Genomic DNA, 19,486 nt, shown 5'->3' on the forward strand with positions numbered 1-19,486 from the left:
ATAGTTTATGACGTTAAAATATTATTTTAAGTATGTAACTAAATATTTCAACATCCTTGACTTCATTTGCAAATGGTTTCTTTTATTCATTTGTATTTTGAGAACGTCGCCAAGAGGTCTTGTTTTTCTGCAACTGCAAAGGAATTATAAACTGTGTGAATGGCCAAGAGAGTGGCCCCTTTTTTAAATTTTATCCCGACGTTAGTTTTATTTCTTAAAATTCAATTCGTCAAACCATTTTGAAACAGCGCCAAATTTTTTAAATGTAACAGTCTGGCATCGCTGTCTCTAGAATATATAACTAAGAATCCGAGAGCTTTTGGTTGTGTCGTGTCGTGACTTTCATAATGCACGTTCCAGTTCCATCCCTAAATAATAAACGATAACTACGACTTATTTTGCACTTGCACTTTTTGCACCGCCCGGCGAATCGTACAGTTTGTTATTTTCTGTTGCTGCTAAAAAGGGGAATCCCCGGAAACTAGTGAAAATGTTGAACTCTGTGTGTGGCATGCGGCTTAGCACCTACGGTGTCGGCCTCGGATGGATTGGCGTCATATTCTCCTTTCTGGCCGTGATCCTCACGTCCATTGGTCTGGGAAACGCCGATGAGCTCGCCCGGCAGATAGTCGAGGAAAACCACAATACCAAGCTAACGGTTGACGAAGTGCGCACTAGTAGGTTTAATGACTATACATAATAGTGTGCAATCATTTTCACTGCTTTCCTTTCTCTCCCAGTCCTGGTGATCATCTTGAGCATTTACCTGGCGCTGCAGGTGATCAACCTCCTGGCCTCGGGCATGCTGATCGTGGGCACTCTTAAGGTAAGAATAATGGGCAGGATCAGGGAGGAGATGGTAGAGTACGTGGTAAATAATATGTATAGCCAGATAGCGTGTCAATTTTTGTCCGAGTTCCGCTTATTTTATGACTCAGAGATTGATAATCAGGCGCTTATTGTTACTGAACCAAAAAAAAAGGAAAGCACTTTTATCACTTGTCGCAAATCGTTGCATACTTGTTGGCATACTGGGACAAAGGAACTTGGTAGAGAAAAATATTTATATATTTATCCGATCTATTAAGAATTTATAACTAATACCCCTAAATTTCGTTGTAATACATCATGAAATATACGGGTAACGAAGTTTCCCATCGTATGTATGTACTCTATAGCACAATTTACCTTGAACTCTGCGAGTATTTAGCAAGTATCATATATAAACAACAATCCAGATAAGGTAAAAGATATTGATAAGCAGAATGAATCACTGATCAGTGGGAATGAAAAATGCATCTACGGCTGATAAAGAATTCACACAGCAATTACTTGTTCACTCATTAGGGTTATATATGATATAGACTGTAGGGGATTTAAATTATTTGTAAACAATATATAAACATTAATTAATTTCCCTCCCTTTAGGAACGCCATCTCTACCTTCTGCCCTGGCTATTCAATAATGGCGTGACCCTGATCTTTGGCATCATCACCCAAATCGGAATGTGGGTGCAGCTCAGTTCGGTGTCCTTCACGAGTGCCTTGCCATCCATCCTGGTCTCTCTGGTAACCATCAGTAAGTGAAATTAATAGCTTTATGCTGAATATTCTTCTATATATTTCCAAATATTCTCTGCAGCTCTCAGCTGGTACCTGTACTACGGCATCTATTCGCTCTACAAGCAGATTCAGCGAACCAGCGACCTGCAGCGTCCGCTTATCCCGCCGCAGAGCAGTGCCAGAAACTACGAGGGATTGCCCAACAATCAATAAGTTCCTTAAAACGGAAAGAATGTGGCTCCCAATATTTTTAAGGCTCTCTTTAGCGAGCATTTCTTTAACTTTTTATAATCAAAACTATCAATATAATCGTTCCCTATATAAATGGGACTCTAATTTACCTATTATTATTATTTCAAAACCCTTTACCACTTCTACACATGGCCTTAGAAGTCTCAAAAGTGCCTACAAATAAAATGTAATCATTTTCTGTTCCTGAGACATGGATTATAGTATTCTTGTAACGTTAATACGATACTTACCTTCATGAATATTTCAGAAATTCGAAGAATACCTTCTATGAATTGCCTTTAAATATATATATATTGTTTACACACACGGAGGGACACACATTCATAGCTTAAATTGGGACACGAAGTGGCTTTCGTTGTGGCACCTACCGTAGTAGCAGCTCATTGCGGATGGATGCTTGGCCCTGGACTCTTGGTCATTTGCCCAGGCCCAGCCACATGTAGCTGGGATCAATGAGCTGGGAGCGGTAGCCTTGCGGGTTGCGCGAGACCAAAGATCGGATCTTTTGCGAGGGCCGGTAGCTGCGCAGGGCATGGAGCAGCTTGGATGTCTTACGGTCCTGCTCCTCCTGCTGGACGGGATCTGGGTCGGGGCCATCGGCGGGCGGCATCGGTGTTATGTGTTGGAACGGATGCGGATGCTTGCCCTCCAGCAGCCGAGTCTCCGATTCGCCCAGCTGGGATTGCTCCGCAAAGCGAACATTCGCCTCCAGACGGTTGAAGAAGTCACCCAGATTGGTCATGGCTCCTAGGGGAACAAGGAAAAGGCACTAGGTGAGGTGTCCAGCTTCTGGGGGGACTGCACCCACCCCGATACCCACCAGCACTGATCGATGGCATATAGCGGAGTGACGGTGTCATGTGCTTGCGTTTCCAGGGCAAGCTGTAGGCGGCATAGGCGAAGGGATAACGCGGCTCCCCAGCCGAAGGTTGCTGCTCCTCATCATCGTAATCACCGGGTGGTGGCCACTGTATGGCCGTCCTTTTGGCCTTGGCTGGCGGAGATTGCCACTTCTGCTGCACCTGCAGCTGCTTGAGCTGCTGCAGATGCCACTGGTGGCCCAAAAATTCCGGATGTGCTGGAAAATAGCTGCCAAACAATTGCTTGTCCATTTCCGTGCTGCTCGATTTCGGCTGTCGGGGATTTCCGTTGTCGACGGGGTAAAGGTCATCGTGGAAGGCGCGTGACGTCGGCGGCGCCGGCTGTCCGCTCTCAATGGACTCCCAGTTCGGATCCAACTCCCAATCGCTTTCCCACCCCACCGGAATTCGGAGGTCACGGCTCAGTGTCGTCTGCTGGTCCCCAGTTGTGGCTGCTGCTCCGCCGAAAGGTGCGCTTCGCAGTGGAGCTGTCGAGTGGGAATACATATCGGGAGAATGGCCCATTAATTGTGGGTTCCCCGAGGAGCCGCGAACAGGGGTGGCTTTTCACAAAAAAGGGTATGACATCCAATTTCCGCTCCCGCCCCTACAGATTTTAATTAGTGATAGGCGCAATGCGACTCCTAATCAAAGGTCAACTTTCAATTCGACAAAAGTGTCGAGCACTGAAAGCGAGTGAGTAGAATGGGGATAGTTTTTAAGGGAGTTTTTTCCCCTCTCTGATATTTAAGCTTTGCGGAAATTGGAATAATTTAAACAAAGAAATAAAATGAAAAAAGTCATAGAATCACCTAGCAAAGACTTATTTATGAATAAATATATTCGAAGCTTTATAGATTAAAATCTTCCAATATACATAAGAAGCAACACATTTACATGATATAACCAGGTTTTATGGTTTCAAAATTATGCTATTCATTTTAGAGAAAACAAACGACTTAAGCATATATTTATACATATATAGCTACCATAGGAAAGATCGGAATAAGTTTAGAATTTTATTTAAATTTGCTTTATGCATCTCCAACTTTCGTGGGATCTTTTGGCTCCGAAGTAACCTTAATTTCGATTATTTTAATAATTTGATTTCATTAATTAAATCAATATTTGTACTCATTAAAAATGAAGTTAATTTTATAACTTTTTCATATTTAAAATCCCTTTGACATACCCGCACAGAGTAACACCATTAACAGAATCCGTCGCCTCAATAGGAGTTGTGACATCTTGAGGCTGTTTCTTAAAAGGTTTCCTTGGGGATGTTGTTACATTCTCTGGAGACACCAACGCGGGCTAAATAGTTGCAAATTTTGATAACATTTTCGGTGAAACTTGGACACAAACTTTGGACAATTTCAAGAGGGGAACTGGTCCCACGGCGGAGATCGAGTTGCACGCCGCAGGGGCGAAGTCGACTAACGGCCAAGTCGCTTGGACCGTTCGCTTTTATAGCTCCTCGAGGGTCGCGAACCCAGCCCAACTCCACGGGAATCCTTTCGGGCTCCGCTTTCTAGTTTAGTTTTTTTTTACCTGTAAGTCAGCACCTGTTGCCCGAGGACGACGACGACGACGACGACTCCTCGTCCAATAAGGCACGCTGGGGACATGCGCACCAGCCAGAAGGGACGTGTCACCTTTGCTTGGTTTCCGTCAAGTGCGACTTGAGCTTTGGCAGTTTTCAAATATGCACGGAAATGGCAAATGGCACTGGCAATTGGGAGTCGAGTGTCCAAGTGGCGCATTGGATTCCATGCCATTCCTCCGAACAGCCAGTCAGCCAGTCAGCAAGTCAGCCACTGGCTCAGCCAATAAGGCTCAGGTGTGCCAAAGGACCCTTTTATGCAATTATCCTGTCATATTGCGCAATTTCCCAAGCAACTGATATTGCCAGCCATTGCCGTGCTCCCGGCTCCATCCTTTATACTCCTGGATTCCCGGCATCTCTCAGACGTCCGCCTGACGTGACGTCAAAGGCTTTTGAGTCTTGCCACCGTATTAGCATAATAGGGTCAGTGGTTAGCGCCGGCCATTGTGAGCCTTGCATCCATTTATCCTTTCAGCGCCAGCCAGCCACCAGCCAGGAGCAGGAGCAGGAGCAGGAGCCGGGCCAGGAGCTGTGCGCACCCTGGCCACCAGTGGTTGCTCCTAATTGGATTTGTGTGTGCAGCGAGTGGTTGCAGCTTCTTTTGCGGCACACGCTGGGCGTGCTAATGGTTCCGAGTTCCGAGTCCGAGTCCGAGTCTGAGGTGGGAGACAGGAGTCAAGAGCCAAGAGTCAGGAGTCAGGGCGAGGAGGTCTTCCATGGGCCATTGACAACTTTGTCTGCTCGACGTTTAAGCAAAAAGTTTGTCGCACAAACAGTTTGTTAATTAAGCGTTAATTACAAGTTCAAGTCAACTTCCAGACCATATATTTTAGTTTAGATTTTAAAGGGAAATAGTCAAGGTTAAACTATATTCATTTTTGTATATATTTGTATATCCTTGCAGAGACAGAAGCTTGTAACGCTGTGAAGGAGTCGTTTCCGACCTTTTAATTCATATATATTCTTGATCAGCATCAACTGGAGAATCTTTCTATGCATTAAAAAAAGTACATACATTTTTGAAAAATTTTTCCAAATTTTTTAAGGGTTATTATTGCCAAAAAAATTTTTTTTTACATTTTATTTTGAGTATGCAGATTTATTACCCTGATAAAAATTAGTATAGGACTGCTTTCCGAATAAAAATTAATTAATTTTTGGCTTAGTTATGAGTTTTTTAAAGCTCGATTTGTTCAACAAATTGTCGTATAAAAATACAAATAATATCGACTAAAAAATGGTATTATAGCTTAATTCAGAAGCTTAAAAGAAAGTGAAGTAGTCATTTCCGACCCCATAAACCATATATATTCTTGATCAGCATCAACAGGCGAATCTTTCTAGGCATTAAAAAGTACATACATTTTTGACAATTTTTTCAACATTTTTAAGGTGTTTATTGCCAGAAAAGAAAATTAAAAAAATTGATTTTTTTTACATTTTATTTTGGGTATGCAGATTTATTACTCTTATAAAAACTAACACAAGGCTGCTTTCCAAATTAAATTCAATGCTTTTTTGGCTTAATTATGAGTTTTTTAATCTTTGATTTGTTGAATAAATTGTCATATAAAACAAATATAATGCAATAAATAATTTTAAATTTTTATTAACCTATGTTATGATATTTGGTAAAATGGGAAAATGTTATCAGCAACACTAAGACTCACAGTTGTGGATAAGTGCTAGCAATATATATGTAGGGGTTGCACAGGTACAGAAGGCCGAGCAACTCAGATGAAAAGCAAATAATAATAACATTCTGCTCCATCTAAGGAGGGCACCAAAAAGTCGCTCCAGCCCGTTAGCTATTCCGTAGTGTTCCGTTATCCAAGCGTTCCGCTCCACGCCGAGCTTTGGGTTCTTGGGGCCACACCAGACGGACTCTCGCTCAGTCGCTCTTAAGCTTTCGTGCCGCGAAGTTGTCGTTAGCGCAGCAGCTCTTGAGTGGTAGTTGCGAGCAAGGAATTGGCTTCACAGCAGTTGAAATTCGTAGCGAAAAGTGAACTCCTCAATGGACAGGACTCGCCCGAGAGCCACCAAGGAAGTCAAGTGCAATTAAAAGGAATTAAAGACCAACGGAGGAGGAGCATAAAGCCGTAACATTTTTGAGTTAAAGGTGCGGCGCCTCAAGGTTTTCTTTTTTTGGGAGCAGGAGCAGGGGCAGGAGTAGCCTCTGCACATGCCGTTGCATCCTGCTAACTCCCTTTTTCGACCATCCCCTGGGAGTACTCGTACTCGCGCATCAGTGCGCCTGCGCGTTTGGGGGAAAAACGGCTGTTTTCACATTTCCCGCGCTGTGCTGCCAGCAGGTTGACGACCCGTCGTCCAAAAAGAACCCAAAAATGCCGGCAACACTCGCTTTCGCCCATACCATCAGCCCTTAACCCTCGTTCCCAAAATGAACTCACATGGACATGGATTACCCAATACACTGTCAATCTGTTGGTTCACGCGGCGTATACTTAATAATAAGTGGCCATTGCCAACTTCTGTTGTTTGCCGTCGTCGTCCCTCGTTCCATTTGTTTACTTGGCCCACATCCAGATGTAACCCTCATCCCAAATTTGGCACCGGGAATCTCTTTGCCAAGCACGCACTGGCACTTGATTTTTTCGGTTTTGGGGCGCGGGCGTCTTCGAGAGTCTCTTGCTCTTTTATTCTCCTTCATTGGAGGGGCTAAAAGCCTACAAAATATGTGCTAAACAAGTGTGGAAATATTATGCGGGGGAGTTTAATGAATTCTGGAGAGGAACACGTGCATTCGGTTACTACTTTTTCTTTTACATTTTTGAAAATAATTATAAATAAATGTATTGTATGTTTGGGTACCCTTTGAACAAATTGGAAATAAAGTTTGAACAAGCAAAGTGAGCTTTATTTTTATAGTAAGAAACCTTAGTAGGTAGCTTTATTAAATATTAATTGTTTTACTAATTTTATAGTTCATATTCTTTTATTATTAAATATTATCTTGGCTTAAAAACTTGTACAAAACATTGAAAAACCTTGGTTTGTGGGACCCAATCATAATATTGTGTGTCACCTAAAATTCTGGGAAACAAATCAAATGCCAGCTACCTAAGTTCGGCTTCATCAGTTAGCAAAATTACCCCTCTGATCCCGCTCCATAATTTGCATCTTATTCACTGTAACTAACTCGGAGTCTGACGGTTGATTTCCGCTGAATTGCCGAAGCAGTTAACCTTGGAGGGACGCAGATATTATATTGCAATTGCAGCAACAGTGGGTTAATCATCAATGGAGCGTGCAGCAGCATATATACATATAGAATATCTATAGGTTCTCTATGCTTTTTGCATTGTTAGTTTGTGATTTCAACTGGGCCCAGTCACGTGGAGCAGGCCAAGGAGGTGGCTCAGCGATTGTGTTCTTTCTGGCCGAAATAAAAAACTACAACCGGTCCACAATGTTTGCACAATTTCTGTTTCTGTTTCTGCTTTTGCTTTATTTGTTTTTTGTTTTCTCCACTCTGTTCTGCTCTGTCGCCAAAAAGCATTAAATATTACTGAATGAGACTTTTGAGGGGGCTCCTCTACATACATATGTACGTGCGGAGCAAACTTTAATTTTTGTTCGTATTTCGGCTGGCTTGTTAATTTGAATTTCACACCCAAACAGTCGCCACGAGCAGATGTTGCTAGGGACCAGCTCTCCGCTCTCCGCTCTCTCTCTCTGATAATCATATTTTTAGTAGAGTTTGTTTTATATTTAGTCACCTCCGCCACCCCTTTGAGTGGATGGTTGAGTCAGTGCTTCCCACTCACACCTGAAGGTCATCGTGAGAGTTACACCTTTTGCTGAAGCCCACTTCCTGCTCCACCTTGCCCACTTCCGTTTCCTGTGAATCCACCTCCTGCGCCCCCCTCTCTGCATGTTGCGGCTTTGCGTGTAAGCTAAACATGGTTCTTGTTTGCCCTTTTAACTGCACGCCTAGAAATTTGCATATCTTATCTATATTTTTGTGTAGAAAAATTCTTGATTTCAAGAAGCTTCTTACCTTCTCCAAGAAATTATTATAATTATTTAAGTAAAACATTCTAAACTGGTAAGAATACATTATTTTGCAACTCTCTTCGTAATTCAACCCCATTTTCTCTCTCTGTGCTCAACTAAAAGGCGAATTAAGTTCACTATTAGCATAATTTAATTGTTGTTGCCGCACCACAAACAACAAAAAAAACCCGTTAGCTGTACAAAGTGTTAGTTTCTGGAAGTCAACCACAACGCATTATTCTACTCTGACCCTGGTCGGTTGCCTTTAATTACTCATACGCCCTGTGTGACGACTGCTGACCCCGCAGCAAATAGGGGAAACTGCGAATGCATCGGGCAAATCGAGGGCTGTCCCACGATGGCTTGTTGGCCTGCTTTTGATTTGGCAGGGCAGTAAACATTTAGCCTAATGGGGCTTCTTCTGCCACGGGGTGCGAGGGGGAAGGGTAGGCTTTTCCAGGGGTGGGTGACAGCCCGCGGCGGACATTGCCCTCCAGCACAATTGCGCCCTCAAGCATGGCACACTGGCTAACACTAGTTGGTTGGCTGACTAACAAAACAAAACAGAAAATATAAAAAAAAGAAATGGAAAACTAAAAACACAAACCGAAATTGTCGTTAATTCGTGTGCGTTGTGCGCAAAGTGAAATTTTTGTATGTTTTAAGCGCTTGCCGTCTTTTTTTTTATTATATTTTTGTTGCTGCCGTGTTTCTGTTAATGCAGCTATAAATTCGTGACGTTAAATTTAAAAACATGTGCTGTCAGAGACGCGTTTTATTGACCCCAAAGTATGAGCGAGAGAGAGAGAACTTTCCAATGATGAAAGCTTGTCTTTAGTCTGAAAAAATAATACTAATTATATATTCAACAATCGATTTGGTTTTATTTATGAACTAATAAAGAGCCACATAAATTGTCAAGAATATTTTAAAAGGCAGTTGATCCTCAAAATACGATTTCTTATTCAAAATACAAGATGGAAATTTGCATTCCCTTGCAGTTTGCAATTATATCGTAACTAAGCCAAAAATGCTTTAATTTCAAATCGGAAAGCAATTCTGAGCTAGTCTTTTTAAGCTTAACAAATCTGCGTAGTGAGTTAAAAAATGTTTAAAATTTGCATTTTTTTTGCTATTTTTGAACATTTTAACTATGTAACCCCTTATAAAGATGTTGAAAAATTTTAAAAAAATTTCCTACTCCAAAAGATGTCTAGAAAGATTCGCCTGTTGATGCTGATCAAGAATATATACAGTTTTCGGAAATGATTCCTTCACCAATTATATTCAAGAACACATAAAATATGTGCTTCATAGGATCTATAGATTAATATTTTTATATGATAATTTTTAGTGAAAAATCGCAGTTTTTAAAATATTATAACAAGGCTAAAAATGGATCAATTTTAATTCCAAATGCCCTATGCTAGTTTTTACTAGGTTAACAAATCTGCATACTTAATTTTAAAGGTTAATAAAATTGGAATTTTAATAAAGTTTTCCAAGTTTTAACGATGTAACCCCTTATAAAATTTTCAAAAAATAATAAAATGTATTTTTTTGCCAGTCATGGCTAGATCGATTCAGTTTTTGATGGTGATCAAGAATATATATACTTTATAGGGTCGGAATCAACTCCTTCATTGCGTTTCAAGGTTCTTGTGAAATCAATGGTGATGATCTTTAAAATACGTATAATTAATGTGGAAAAATAGTCAAACATCATATTTTAACATATTTTAATGTTTATATCTTTTTGGTCATATATAATCCTTGCATCAATCCCATGATTGCTACTGCATATATTCAATACCTATTACTTTATAAATTATAGGATAAGTTGGCAGTGTTACCCAACAAGCACTCTTCCTTGGAACTTTCCTACTTGTTAACTGTTTAGCTTAGCTTGTTTGTCAGCTTAGCCAAATCGTTGGCAAAATGCGCAAGTTGCATGCGACAAGCAATTTGGTGGGGCCACATCCTGCCCCATTTCCTGGGGTCCTTCAAGTCCTCAGCCACTCCGCATCCTGACATCAACAATGCTTGGATGTGGCCAGAACAATGGCTTGGGCTCTCAAGGAGGAGGACGAGGAGGAGGCACTTAACCCAGTTTTTAGTTTCATTCAGATGCTTCCTTCACTTTGACATGCCAAAAAAAATACAAACAAAAAAAAGAGAAGAGAAGCCGGAATGATATCATGTCAAACGAACCCGTCAGGGATATATGTACATATATCCTTGTGACCTAAATTCGAGGATATTCCCCGCTTGGCGGGTGGCGACCACAACAATTGTCCCAGGTATTGATTTTTGGCTCTCATTCCAGCCGAAGTTGGAGCCCTGGAACTGCCAATGAAAAGACTGAACCGAACTGAAGACATCAACGTCAAACATCAAGCATCAACCAAGGACCAAAAGCCACAGGAAATGTTTTAGGAGCAGCCAGGCTGAAGCATTGCGATAAGAGAGCCACAAATAAACCCTCATTATAAACATAAACACAGTCGGAATGTTTCTGCCCGTGAAATCCAATCAGTGAGTACAGAGAACAAAATTTAATTCAAATAAATTCGTAATGAAAAGGCTTTATGCTCTGCCTTGAACGATCAATGATCAAACTCAAAATAAGTGTTTTTATGATTTATATAAAATCAGGAACTGCAAAACCAAGTTCTCTCAGTGCACAAAGCTTTACTTGAGTGGCGACTTGATGCTCCATGTCCGCCGCTCCACCATTCAACCCCCAAAAAAGAAAACAGACAGAGGGAAAATTCCCCCAACATAAAAACATAAACATGAACAGGCAGCATAAACAACCCCCTGGATTCCTGTTTCCTGTCTCTGTTTTTGCCGACACGTTGTCGCGCCGCCATTACCATTATGTTTACAAAACTTGATTCCATGTCGGCTTTGGGCTTTGGATTTCTCACACGAACTCACCAAATTCTCGTTGCAGCTCTGGTGGCGAGGCGAGTGGCAACAATGAGGATGTCACCACCACCAGCAACAACTCGACACAGACGCCCAGCGATCTGAGCCCACCGGGACCCAACGAGGAGGTCCTGCCCCAGGCCCACCATCAGAATCCAGGCCACTGCATTGCCTCCTTTGCAGCCATTAACCAGATGAGGAACAATGCCCAGGTGAGATGGGAGGAATCTCTGTGGGGTTCACTTAATACTTTTCGTAAATACACTTCTGGGAGAGACTGGAGGATAGTCCAGAAAGAAGACACCTTAGAAGTTGTGTTAAATTAAATTCTTAATTTATCTTTCACATCTCACCAAGTTAAGGCCCAATTAATCAACTTATAGTCAGGGGCAAAGCCATTTCATGGTAGTCACAAAATGAAACCTACTTCGTACCATCTTTTGCTCAATTGCCTTATCTTGATATATATTTTCACACTAATTGCATTAGGCGTGAACATAATTAAAAGTATTTATTTATTAGAATGGGCGCGTGATTGAGGTCGTCGCAGGTCCACATGGCGCATACATAATTTCTTTCGCTCGTTTCTCGGTTTTTTGTATTTTATTTGTATTTTTTGGGCAGGCGGCAAACATTAATTGCTGCTCCCCAGTACGGACCCCTCCTCGCAAGAGTTCAGCTGGGTGAGAAGGCGACGGACTGGCTATTAGAGCAAATTGCCGCTTTAGACGCCCAGCGGGTGAAATTTATATCATCGGTTAGACGGATGACTTGGCCTTAACCAGAACCAGAGCCATGATGTAAGCGACACTTTGCTATTAAAAAAATACTCTCCTTTTGAGGAGGTCAATAAACTGGCTGCCTGCCAAGAGTTATTGATGGAAGGGACAAGGACTACTCCCTTGTAAGGATTCTCAGGGTGTAGTGGTGCAAATTGAGCACGTAGCCAGGCATTAATCGGATTTGTAAAGGGACCCCAACTCCGGAACACTCTGTCTCAACAGCTTTTCCCTGCTCTTTCCCCCCAGCTCTGCGATGTTCGCCTGGAGGTGGGAGGCGACACCATCAACGCCCATCGTGTGGTCCTGGCCTCCGTGTCGCCCTATTTCTATGCAATGTTCAATGGTGAGTGGGATTAAGATAAACTAAAGAGCTTACTTTTAGATATACATTTCCATAACTCAGAGAGGGGTTTAATCATTGATTTGGGATCAATTTCCGTAACTAAATCCATCCTAAACCATATAGCAAACTAATCCAAAACTCACCCATCCGTTCCATTAGACGACATGCTGGAGCGAACGCAGGGATTGGTGCGACTGCATGACGTGGATAGCTCGGCTCTGAGGCAGCTGATCGATTACACATACACCGGGGAGATCACCATCACGGAGCAGAATGTCCAGGTGCTGCTGCCCGCCTCCGGCCTGCTCCAGATGCACTCGGTGCGGGATGCCTGCTGCAAGTTCCTGCTCCGTCAGCTGCATCCCTCCAACTGCCTGGGCATCCGGAGCTTCGCTGACGCGCACTCTTGCAAGGAGCTGCACACGCGGAGCCACAAGTACGCGCTGCAGAACTTCCAGCAGGTGGTGGGCACCGAGGAGTTCCTCCTGCTGCCCTTCGAGGAGGTCCGCGAGCTCATCTCCAACAGCCAGCTGAACATTAGCTCGGAGGAGCGGGTCTTTGGGGCTGTCATCAACTGGGTGAAGCATGATCTGCCCTCGCGGAGGCTCCACATTGCCGAGCTGATGTCCAGTGTGAGGCTCCCGCTGGTGAGTCGAGACTTCCTCATGAGCTGCGTGGAGACGGAGACCCTGATGCGGGACGACTCCGAGTGCAAGGAGCTTCTGCTGGAGGCGATGAAGTACCACCTGCTGCCGGAGCAGCGCAGCCTGATGGGCAGCCAGCGGACGCAGGAGCGTCGTCCCGAGGGCATGAAGCCATATGTGTTCGCCGTGGGCGGAGGCAGCCTCTTTGCCATCCACAACGAGTGCGAGGTGTACAATCCGCGCACCAACTGCTGGAGCCCCGTGGCTCCCATGCTGTGGCGGCGCTCTCGATCCGGAGTCACGGCCTTGCACAAGCAGCTCTACGTCGTGGGAGGCTACGATGGAGTCAGCGATCTGGCCACGGCGGAGAGCTACAATCCGCTGACGAACAAGTGGAGCAACATCACCCCGATGGGCACCAAGCGGAGCTGCCTGGGCATCTGCTCCTACGATGCCTTGATCTATGTGTGCGGCGGCTACGACGGCGCCTCCTGCCTGAGCAGCATGGAGCGCTATGATCCGCTTACTGGCATCTGGAGCTCCTGCCCGGCGATGAGTACGCGGCGCAGATACTGCCGCCTGGCCGTGCTGGAGAACTGCATCTACAGCCTGGGCGGCTTCGATTCCACCAACTATCAGTCGAGCGTGGAGCGCTTCGATCCGCGAGTGGGTCGCTGGCAACCGGTGCCCAGTATGTCGGCCAGGAGGAGCAGCTGCGGGGTGGCCTCCACGGATGGGCATCTGTACTGTATCGGTGGGAATGATGGCACCATGTGCATGTCCAGCGGAGAGAGGTTCAACCTGCGCCGGAACAGCTGGGAACCTATCACGGCCATGCACTCAAGGAGGTGGGTTTTCAGTTAAAGCTGCAAGATATTTGTTCATACCTTGATTTCTCTTCCAGATCCACCCACGAAGTGGTCGAGGTGGAGGGAGCCCTGTACGCTCTGGGAGGGAACGATGGCAGCTCCTCGCTCAACTCCGTGGAGCGCTACGATCCGCGTCTGAACAAATGGAGCGTCGTTAATGCCATGGTGGCGCGTCGCAGCTCCGTGGGAGCGGCAGTGCTGGAGTGCTTCCACCTCGAGCGCGGACTGGTCCAGACGACGAACTTATGACCCTTGGCCAGCATAACCGAGTCCTTCGCCGCAGCTGCAGCGAGCGGCGCTAGCAATGGTTCGGGAGCAGGGCCAGGAGCTGGAGCAGTAGTGCTGCCGCCTTCGGCAGGTGTGGGCGGGACCCTGACGGTGCCCAGTCGAGCGGAGGCAGCGGCCTTCACGGCCAACATTGCGCTGAGCAGCTCGGCTCCGTCGGCCAGCTCCACGTTGCGTCGTCATCGTCGGGACACGCCAGGCTTGGCGGAGAGTCGCAGGGCCAATAGCAACGCCAGCAGCAGTGGCAGCGAGAGCGGCAGCAGCAGTGGAGCATCCGCTGGCGGAGGAGGAGCAGGAGTTAAGCCACCGGCGACGGCCTGATCCTGGTCCATGTCGCGTCGCTTCTAAGCAACCTTACAAAATAACACTTAAAAATACAAAACGCTAACCCCACGCGCCTAATGCAGGAATTTGATTGTTCGAGTTCGTTATGGAATAGATATAGGAACATTAATATAGTTATACGACGCGGAGGAAGCACACACTCATGTCTCTAGTCAAGATCTCGCGCTCTCTCACGCCACACCTCGTACACACACGACATGGGAATGCCTCCTGGGAGAGGAGGGAGAAGGAGAAGTAACCGAACCTAATCTGCCTACAATTTACATAAATAAACCTCTATATACACTCGAATTATACATACTATATACACTCTTATGTACTATTCTTATGTATTTTGTACACGCAATTATTAAAACGATAAGTAAGTGTTTCGTAGCAGTCCCACGTCCTCCTCCTCTTTGTACTAGGTCCTTGGGTGAGCCGGCGGATGGGCACGTCACAGCATCTTCTTGGCCAGGTTATTGGCCACATTGCCCACATTGTCGCTCTTCTCGTCCGACTGGGCCACCTTCGATGCCATTTTCTTCGCATCCAGCCAGTTCTTCGGCAGCCCGGTGCCAACTGTAAGAGATTGGGGGTGAATATATATGGGATTAGTGAAGGGGGCGAGTCGCTGGCGCTTCGTTGCTTCACGATGAGCTAGAAAACCCACATTCAACCGAGAGGGACACACAACGACGATCGATGGACAGTTCTCAGTACGCATTTATTATCAGTTTCCGTCTCACGCCACTCTCTCCCGATGAAGTAAATGATGGGGACAGGTTAAATGCTGGTTTGCGGAGGCAGCCTGCCCGCGTCGACTCATCGGTTCACAACGCAACGAACGCTGGGCGTGCCATTGATGCCCGGAGATCGGATGTGGGATGAAGCTGTCTCAGGGCACCAGGGACACTGGGATAAGCCGACGCGAAGCGCCGCTTTCAAGTGGTTACAACTAAACGGTGCTTAGGCTCTAGCTCAAAGGATTTCAAGTTACAAATTAATTAACAACGAATGTGGATCCTCCTAGTCCATGTCTTCGGCTACTGCGAATGCGGGAATATATGGAGAAACGTTAACAGAGAACCCACCAAATAATTTGGTAGCAAAAAGATAGAGAGGGAGTACGGAGAACGCGTTAGAAGTAACTCAGTTATTAAGTCTAAGGTCTAAGGTTTTGGGCCAATTGTATGTTTGGAACCAAAAGCACAAGTGTTTTTTGTGTATTATTTGTTTCAACTTAAAAAGTAAACTCTTTTGCTTGGTTTGATGGATCAAAAAGAGAGCTATTTACTTTTGTAAACCTTCTCGGTCATGTCATCGAAGCCAGAGTCCTGGATGTTCAACATCAAGCTATCCGCCGACAGGTAGACCTTGTTCTGTGAGCTGGCAATCTGCAAGGGGAATGGAATTTTATTATTTCTGGGTAGGATTATTAAAGAATAAGTAAGCTTCTTACCGTTCTGGCAATGCTTTGAGCGGCACGCAGCTTGCGCAGCTTGAGGTAGGCTGGGTTCTGCTTCACGGCCAGACCTAAGTGAACATATCAGTTAAGGAGAACCATTTGGGTGGCAATTAAAGTTAGCATTTCCCTCTCAAGCTGAAAAGAAGCTGGTAATCAACAGTTTATACCGATTACCGGCTTCTCTAAGCACTTGAAAAATATTTCTAGTTTGAGTTTTTTGTAAAAGGATATCATTTTTGCGGCTTCAGCTTCTCCCTCGGCCTGCACAATCTTCTGCTGCTTCTCCTGCTTGGCGCGTTCTACGAAGAACACGGCACGTTGGGCCTCCTGCTGGGCCACCTGTTTGGCCTCAATGGCGGCCGTGTATTCCTTGCCAAAGCTCAGCTCGGTGAGGGACACATCATCCAAAATAATGTTGAAATCGCGGGCGCGCTCCACCAACTCCTTGCGGATCAGCAGAGACACCTTTCAGGGATACAAATGTGATTCAAATTATGTTTTTCGAATGTTCTCCAAAGTAAACACACCTGCTGTCGCTGGGTAATCAGCTGCGAGGCATTGAACTTGGCAATCACACTCTTGAGCACTTCGTTGCAAATGGAGGGCAGCACCTTCTCGTCATAGTCCACGCCCAGCTGCTTGTGCAGGAAGGGCAGGTTCAACGAATCCGGACGCGAGAGCACACGCAGGGAAATGTTGATCATTTGCAGATCCTTGGAGCCGGTGGGCGAGGAAATCTTGCGGGGACGCGACCGAATGTCATAGATGATGGGATACTGGAACCAGGGAATGCGCACATGGAGGCCTTCAGAGTAAATGTCGTTCTGGATGCCGCCCAGGCGGCTGAAGATAATGGCACGGTGACCGCCATCAACTGTTAATAATAAATAAGTTTCAATTAAATGATACTAAAAGCTTAGTATTTAATTTATATTTGGGTTCTTGATGATTTTAAACAGCTTTTAAATAAAAATAAAACATTTTGACATAATGTAATCATTAAAAAACTTAATAATTTCAAAGATAATTAGGTTTTTCCTTGACTTGGACCCACCCTGACAAGAGATTCATCCGGCGTAAATGGAGTTTGTTGTTATGCAACCATCAATAGATAAAATTAGTTAATAAACACAGAATTCCTGAATAAAATAAAGAGTCCCTGAGAGAGGTAAACTAAATTAGCTCATGTTCCAGAGTTTAAATGTTAATTCCACTAAAACCTGGTGTAAACTAAGGTGTTAGTTATGAAATCCGGCAATACACACACACACTTTCATATGAAACCCCGCAACCATTTGAGGTTATGTGAACATGCCGCTACAGTTTCCATGTTTCTAGTTATTCTCTGAGAAATCGAGGGATATATAGCACTCTGATATATTCTTACCTGTGTAAAGGGACTGGCTAACACCATAGGCAGCAGCTCCAACGGCGGCCAGGACCTTCAGTCCGATTCCCAGTCCCGGCGGTCCACCTTTGCCCAGCTTGCCAGCGAGATCGTTCAGCTTGCTTTGCGCCATTTGGTTTGTGTTCTAGAGCGAGTAATTTAACGTAATTATATAAATTGTCAAATGGGTAAAACAAGGGACACTGCCTATAATTTTTAATAATAATGATTTTTACTTGTTAAAAATTGGGAAACGGCACGTTCTGATTAGAGCTGTGATAACACCGATAATAATGTTCGATGGCGATACATCGATATTTATTAATCGAAAGTAGCGGGTCACACTTTGATTTTGAATGGCGTTGCCATACCTACAATTTATGTGAAGTGTTATCGATTACGTCGTCGTTGTGCGCACACTTTTGAATTTCTTACCAATTTTAAAAGTTGTTAAACTTATAAATGAGAAATTTTGGAAGACAATTATTATTAAACCAAAATAATTGTATACAAAAAACAAAAATATAAATATTTAGGAAGTAAAGCCTTCTTTCTCTTTTAAGTACAATATACTTCTACGTTTAAGCTTTAATTTGAATTAGTATAGTTAACTACAGTTAATGACGCTTAGGAATGCATGGAATGTATCAATTAGGCCAGCGAAATTCCAATTTTAAATTATGAAACAATTTATTCTGCAATTACTATTCGTGACAACGAACTAAAAATGAACAAACAAAAGTGCTGTCTGGGGGGTTTTTCTATCCAGCATTAATAATTAGAAAGTCTATGTATTTTTTTCTGTGACACTTGCAATTCGCAGGGCATAACTCCAATGTGCTGGAGCGGAAAGGAATTTAAATCTGCCGGAGATTTGTTATTTACGCAAGGTGAAATGACCCTATCAACGCCGTCAGAGGGTCTCTATGTTTTGACAATCTGATTTTGGGATTATATTTTGTATTTATTGCTTAGCCTCCTCCTCCGCCTCCTCCTCAGGTCTATGATACTACGGAAGTGGCCGATTAGAGCTTATGACTGGGCGGTGTTTATGGCGCTTGTCGCCCAAATCGGCACCTGATGGATTTGTAATTAATTTGGGGGCGCTTCGATTAGATAAGGGATGTGAAAGACGACGACTTTGCTTTGTCAAGTGGCGTTAGCGCGGAAAATTCCTCGAATTAGCTGCGCTAAAAGCCGAATTGAGGATTGCCTGCTTACGTAGCTGCCACCTCACATCGCGTTGAGATGTTAACGAGTTCCGAGCGAGTGAGTGCCCCATATTGGCTGTGAAATCTTCTCCAGGCTCTGACGTCGACAAGGTGCCAACGGGCCTAAAACAACGTAGGATCAATTGAATCGAATATCGGATCAATCAATTTCTTGTAACAACAAGGTGGTAAAAGTATATGACAGTGACGTTACCTTACGCCAGAAATTCCCCTGGAACTTTGCATATAAAGCTTCTACACTGGGAGAACGTCTGAGGTGTTTTGAAAGCAGCAATAAAGATTTGTATTAATTGGGAATCATTGGAAATCACCCAATGCTTAAGAAGCACCTTTAACTGCATAAATATTACTAAATAAGTTTTTAAATAATCCTCAATACGAAGTCTGTTGGCAATATTTCTCCCCCTGCACTATATGTATAATGAGTTTGGTTGAAAAACCGCAACCGATCACTATCGGAATACCAATAGTTCTAGACTCTGGACTCTGTGGAATCTACAGAGGGAATTACTTACTTAATGGATTTGTGGATGTGTGGAGGTGGAAGTACCCAATCAATGTCAACTGGTGCGCGTTTAACGTGGCCCAAAATCGGCTATCAGGTGGCAATTAACATGCGCAACGGCCCGCACAAAATGCCAAAAACTGAGTGTGTGTGTATGCACTGTACCCTGTTCACTAATCACTGTTCACTGTACTTAACGTTTAAGCTTAGTTACTGGCGGGGCTAAGCCATGAAGCTTGCCAATTTAGCGGGAGTTCGATCGATTTCCATTGAGCGGCAGACACTTGAACTTGAATTTCCATGTGACACCGCGAGGAGGGGGTGTAAACACACCGAGCACTAAAGTATTGAGGAACTCAACTTGACTCAGCCGGTGCCGGGCCAACGCCAACTTGTCTGTGGCCAAGTTCAAACAGAA

At 44.3% G+C, this 19,486-nt stretch overlaps 4 protein-coding genes across 5 annotated transcripts; 2 read left to right on the forward strand and 2 right to left on the reverse strand.

The window, feature by feature from the left end:
* The first annotated feature begins 295 nt into the window (after nucleotides 1–295).
* LOC110184089 (uncharacterized) lies at nucleotides 296–2,004 on the forward strand. Its single transcript, XM_020952474.2, has 4 exons — nucleotides 296–677; nucleotides 741–826; nucleotides 1,429–1,579; nucleotides 1,643–2,004. The coding sequence occupies exons 1-4, from the start codon at nucleotides 491–493 to the stop codon at nucleotides 1,774–1,776; spliced, it is 558 nt and encodes a 185-aa protein (XP_020808133.1). The 5' UTR covers nucleotides 296–490; the 3' UTR covers nucleotides 1,777–2,004.
* An 83-nt stretch (nucleotides 2,005–2,087) lies between these two features.
* LOC110184095 (uncharacterized) lies at nucleotides 2,088–4,121 on the reverse strand. Its single transcript, XM_020952480.2, has 3 exons — nucleotides 3,868–4,121; nucleotides 2,636–3,163; nucleotides 2,088–2,562 (listed from the first exon to the last, which is right to left on the reverse strand). Exons 1-3 carry the CDS (start codon nucleotides 3,920–3,922, stop codon nucleotides 2,231–2,233), a joined length of 915 nt encoding a protein of 304 aa, XP_020808139.2. The 5' UTR covers nucleotides 3,923–4,121; the 3' UTR covers nucleotides 2,088–2,230.
* Nucleotides 4,122–6,170: 2,049 nt separating this feature from the next.
* Nucleotides 6,171–14,872, forward strand: LOC110184060 (kelch-like protein 17). Its single transcript, XM_020952437.2, has 6 exons — nucleotides 6,171–6,400; nucleotides 10,625–10,833; nucleotides 11,255–11,441; nucleotides 12,258–12,354; nucleotides 12,514–13,846; nucleotides 13,903–14,872. Exons 2-6 carry the CDS (start codon nucleotides 10,808–10,810, stop codon nucleotides 14,114–14,116), a joined length of 1,857 nt encoding a protein of 618 aa, XP_020808096.1. The 5' UTR covers nucleotides 6,171–6,400; nucleotides 10,625–10,807; the 3' UTR covers nucleotides 14,117–14,872.
* On the reverse strand, nucleotides 14,803–17,703 carry Phb2 (prohibitin 2). 2 transcript variants are annotated; one of them, XM_020952438.2, is made up of 7 exons: nucleotides 17,568–17,703; nucleotides 17,332–17,476; nucleotides 16,472–16,818; nucleotides 16,176–16,409; nucleotides 15,939–16,016; nucleotides 15,774–15,873; nucleotides 14,803–15,058 (listed from the first exon to the last, which is right to left on the reverse strand). In XM_020952438.2, the coding sequence occupies exons 2-7, from the start codon at nucleotides 17,462–17,464 to the stop codon at nucleotides 14,934–14,936; spliced, it is 1,017 nt and encodes a 338-aa protein (XP_020808097.1). In that variant the 5' UTR covers nucleotides 17,465–17,476; nucleotides 17,568–17,703; the 3' UTR covers nucleotides 14,803–14,933. The 2 variants fall into 2 exon arrangements, with proteins under 2 accessions (XP_020808097.1, XP_020808099.1); XM_020952440.2 differs by lacking the exon at nucleotides 14,803–15,058 and adding an exon at nucleotides 15,185–15,525.
* Nucleotides 17,704–19,486: the final 1,783 nt, after the last annotated feature.

This window comes from Drosophila serrata, unplaced genomic scaffold, assembly GCF_035046125.1.
Source record: "Drosophila serrata isolate PLE 108 unplaced genomic scaffold, ASM3504612v1 contig_334, whole genome shotgun sequence".
Taxonomy (NCBI): Eukaryota; Metazoa; Arthropoda; class Insecta; order Diptera; family Drosophilidae; genus Drosophila; species Drosophila serrata.

What these genes read in the sequence shown, in the direction of transcription:
- LOC110184095 (XM_020952480.2), bottom strand. Translation starts at nt 3,922, where the DNA reads ATGTCACAACTCCTATTGAGGCGACGGATTCTGTTAATGGTGTTACTC. An exon ending in AATGGTGTTACTCTGTGCGG is followed by an intron (nt 3,164 to 3,867) that starts GTATGTCAAAGG and finishes CCCACTCGACAG; the next exon opens with CTCCACTGCGAAGCGCACCT. An exon ending in TATGCCATCGATCAGTGCTG is followed by an intron (nt 2,563 to 2,635) that starts GTGGGTATCGGG and finishes TTGTTCCCCTAG; the next exon opens with GAGCCATGACCAATCTGGGT.
- LOC110184060 (XM_020952437.2), top strand. Translation starts at nt 10,808, where the DNA reads ATGTTTCTGCCCGTGAAATCCAATCA. An exon ending in AGATGAGGAACAATGCCCAG is followed by an intron (nt 11,442 to 12,257) that starts GTGAGATGGGAG and finishes CTTTCCCCCCAG; the next exon opens with CTCTGCGATGTTCGCCTGGA. An exon ending in TTTCTATGCAATGTTCAATG is followed by an intron (nt 12,355 to 12,513) that starts GTGAGTGGGATT and finishes CCGTTCCATTAG; the next exon opens with ACGACATGCTGGAGCGAACG.
- LOC110184089 (XM_020952474.2), top strand. Translation starts at nt 491, where the DNA reads ATGTTGAACTCTGTGTGTGGCATGCGGCTTAGCACCTACGGTGTCGGC. An exon ending in GGTTGACGAAGTGCGCACTA is followed by an intron (nt 678 to 740) that starts GTAGGTTTAATG and finishes TTTCTCTCCCAG; the next exon opens with TCCTGGTGATCATCTTGAGC. An exon ending in GGTCTCTCTGGTAACCATCA is followed by an intron (nt 1,580 to 1,642) that starts GTAAGTGAAATT and finishes TATTCTCTGCAG; the next exon opens with CTCTCAGCTGGTACCTGTAC.
- Phb2 (XM_020952438.2), bottom strand. Translation starts at nt 17,464, where the DNA reads ATGGCGCAAAGCAAGCTGAACGATCTCGCTGGCAAGCTGGGCAAAGGT. An exon ending in CTCAAAGCATTGCCAGAACG is followed by an intron (nt 15,874 to 15,938) that starts GTAAGAAGCTTA and finishes TTCCCCTTGCAG; the next exon opens with ATTGCCAGCTCACAGAACAA. An exon ending in GACCGAGAAGGTTTACAAAA is followed by an intron (nt 15,059 to 15,773) that starts GTAAATAGCTCT and finishes AATCTCTTACAG; the next exon opens with TTGGCACCGGGCTGCCGAAG.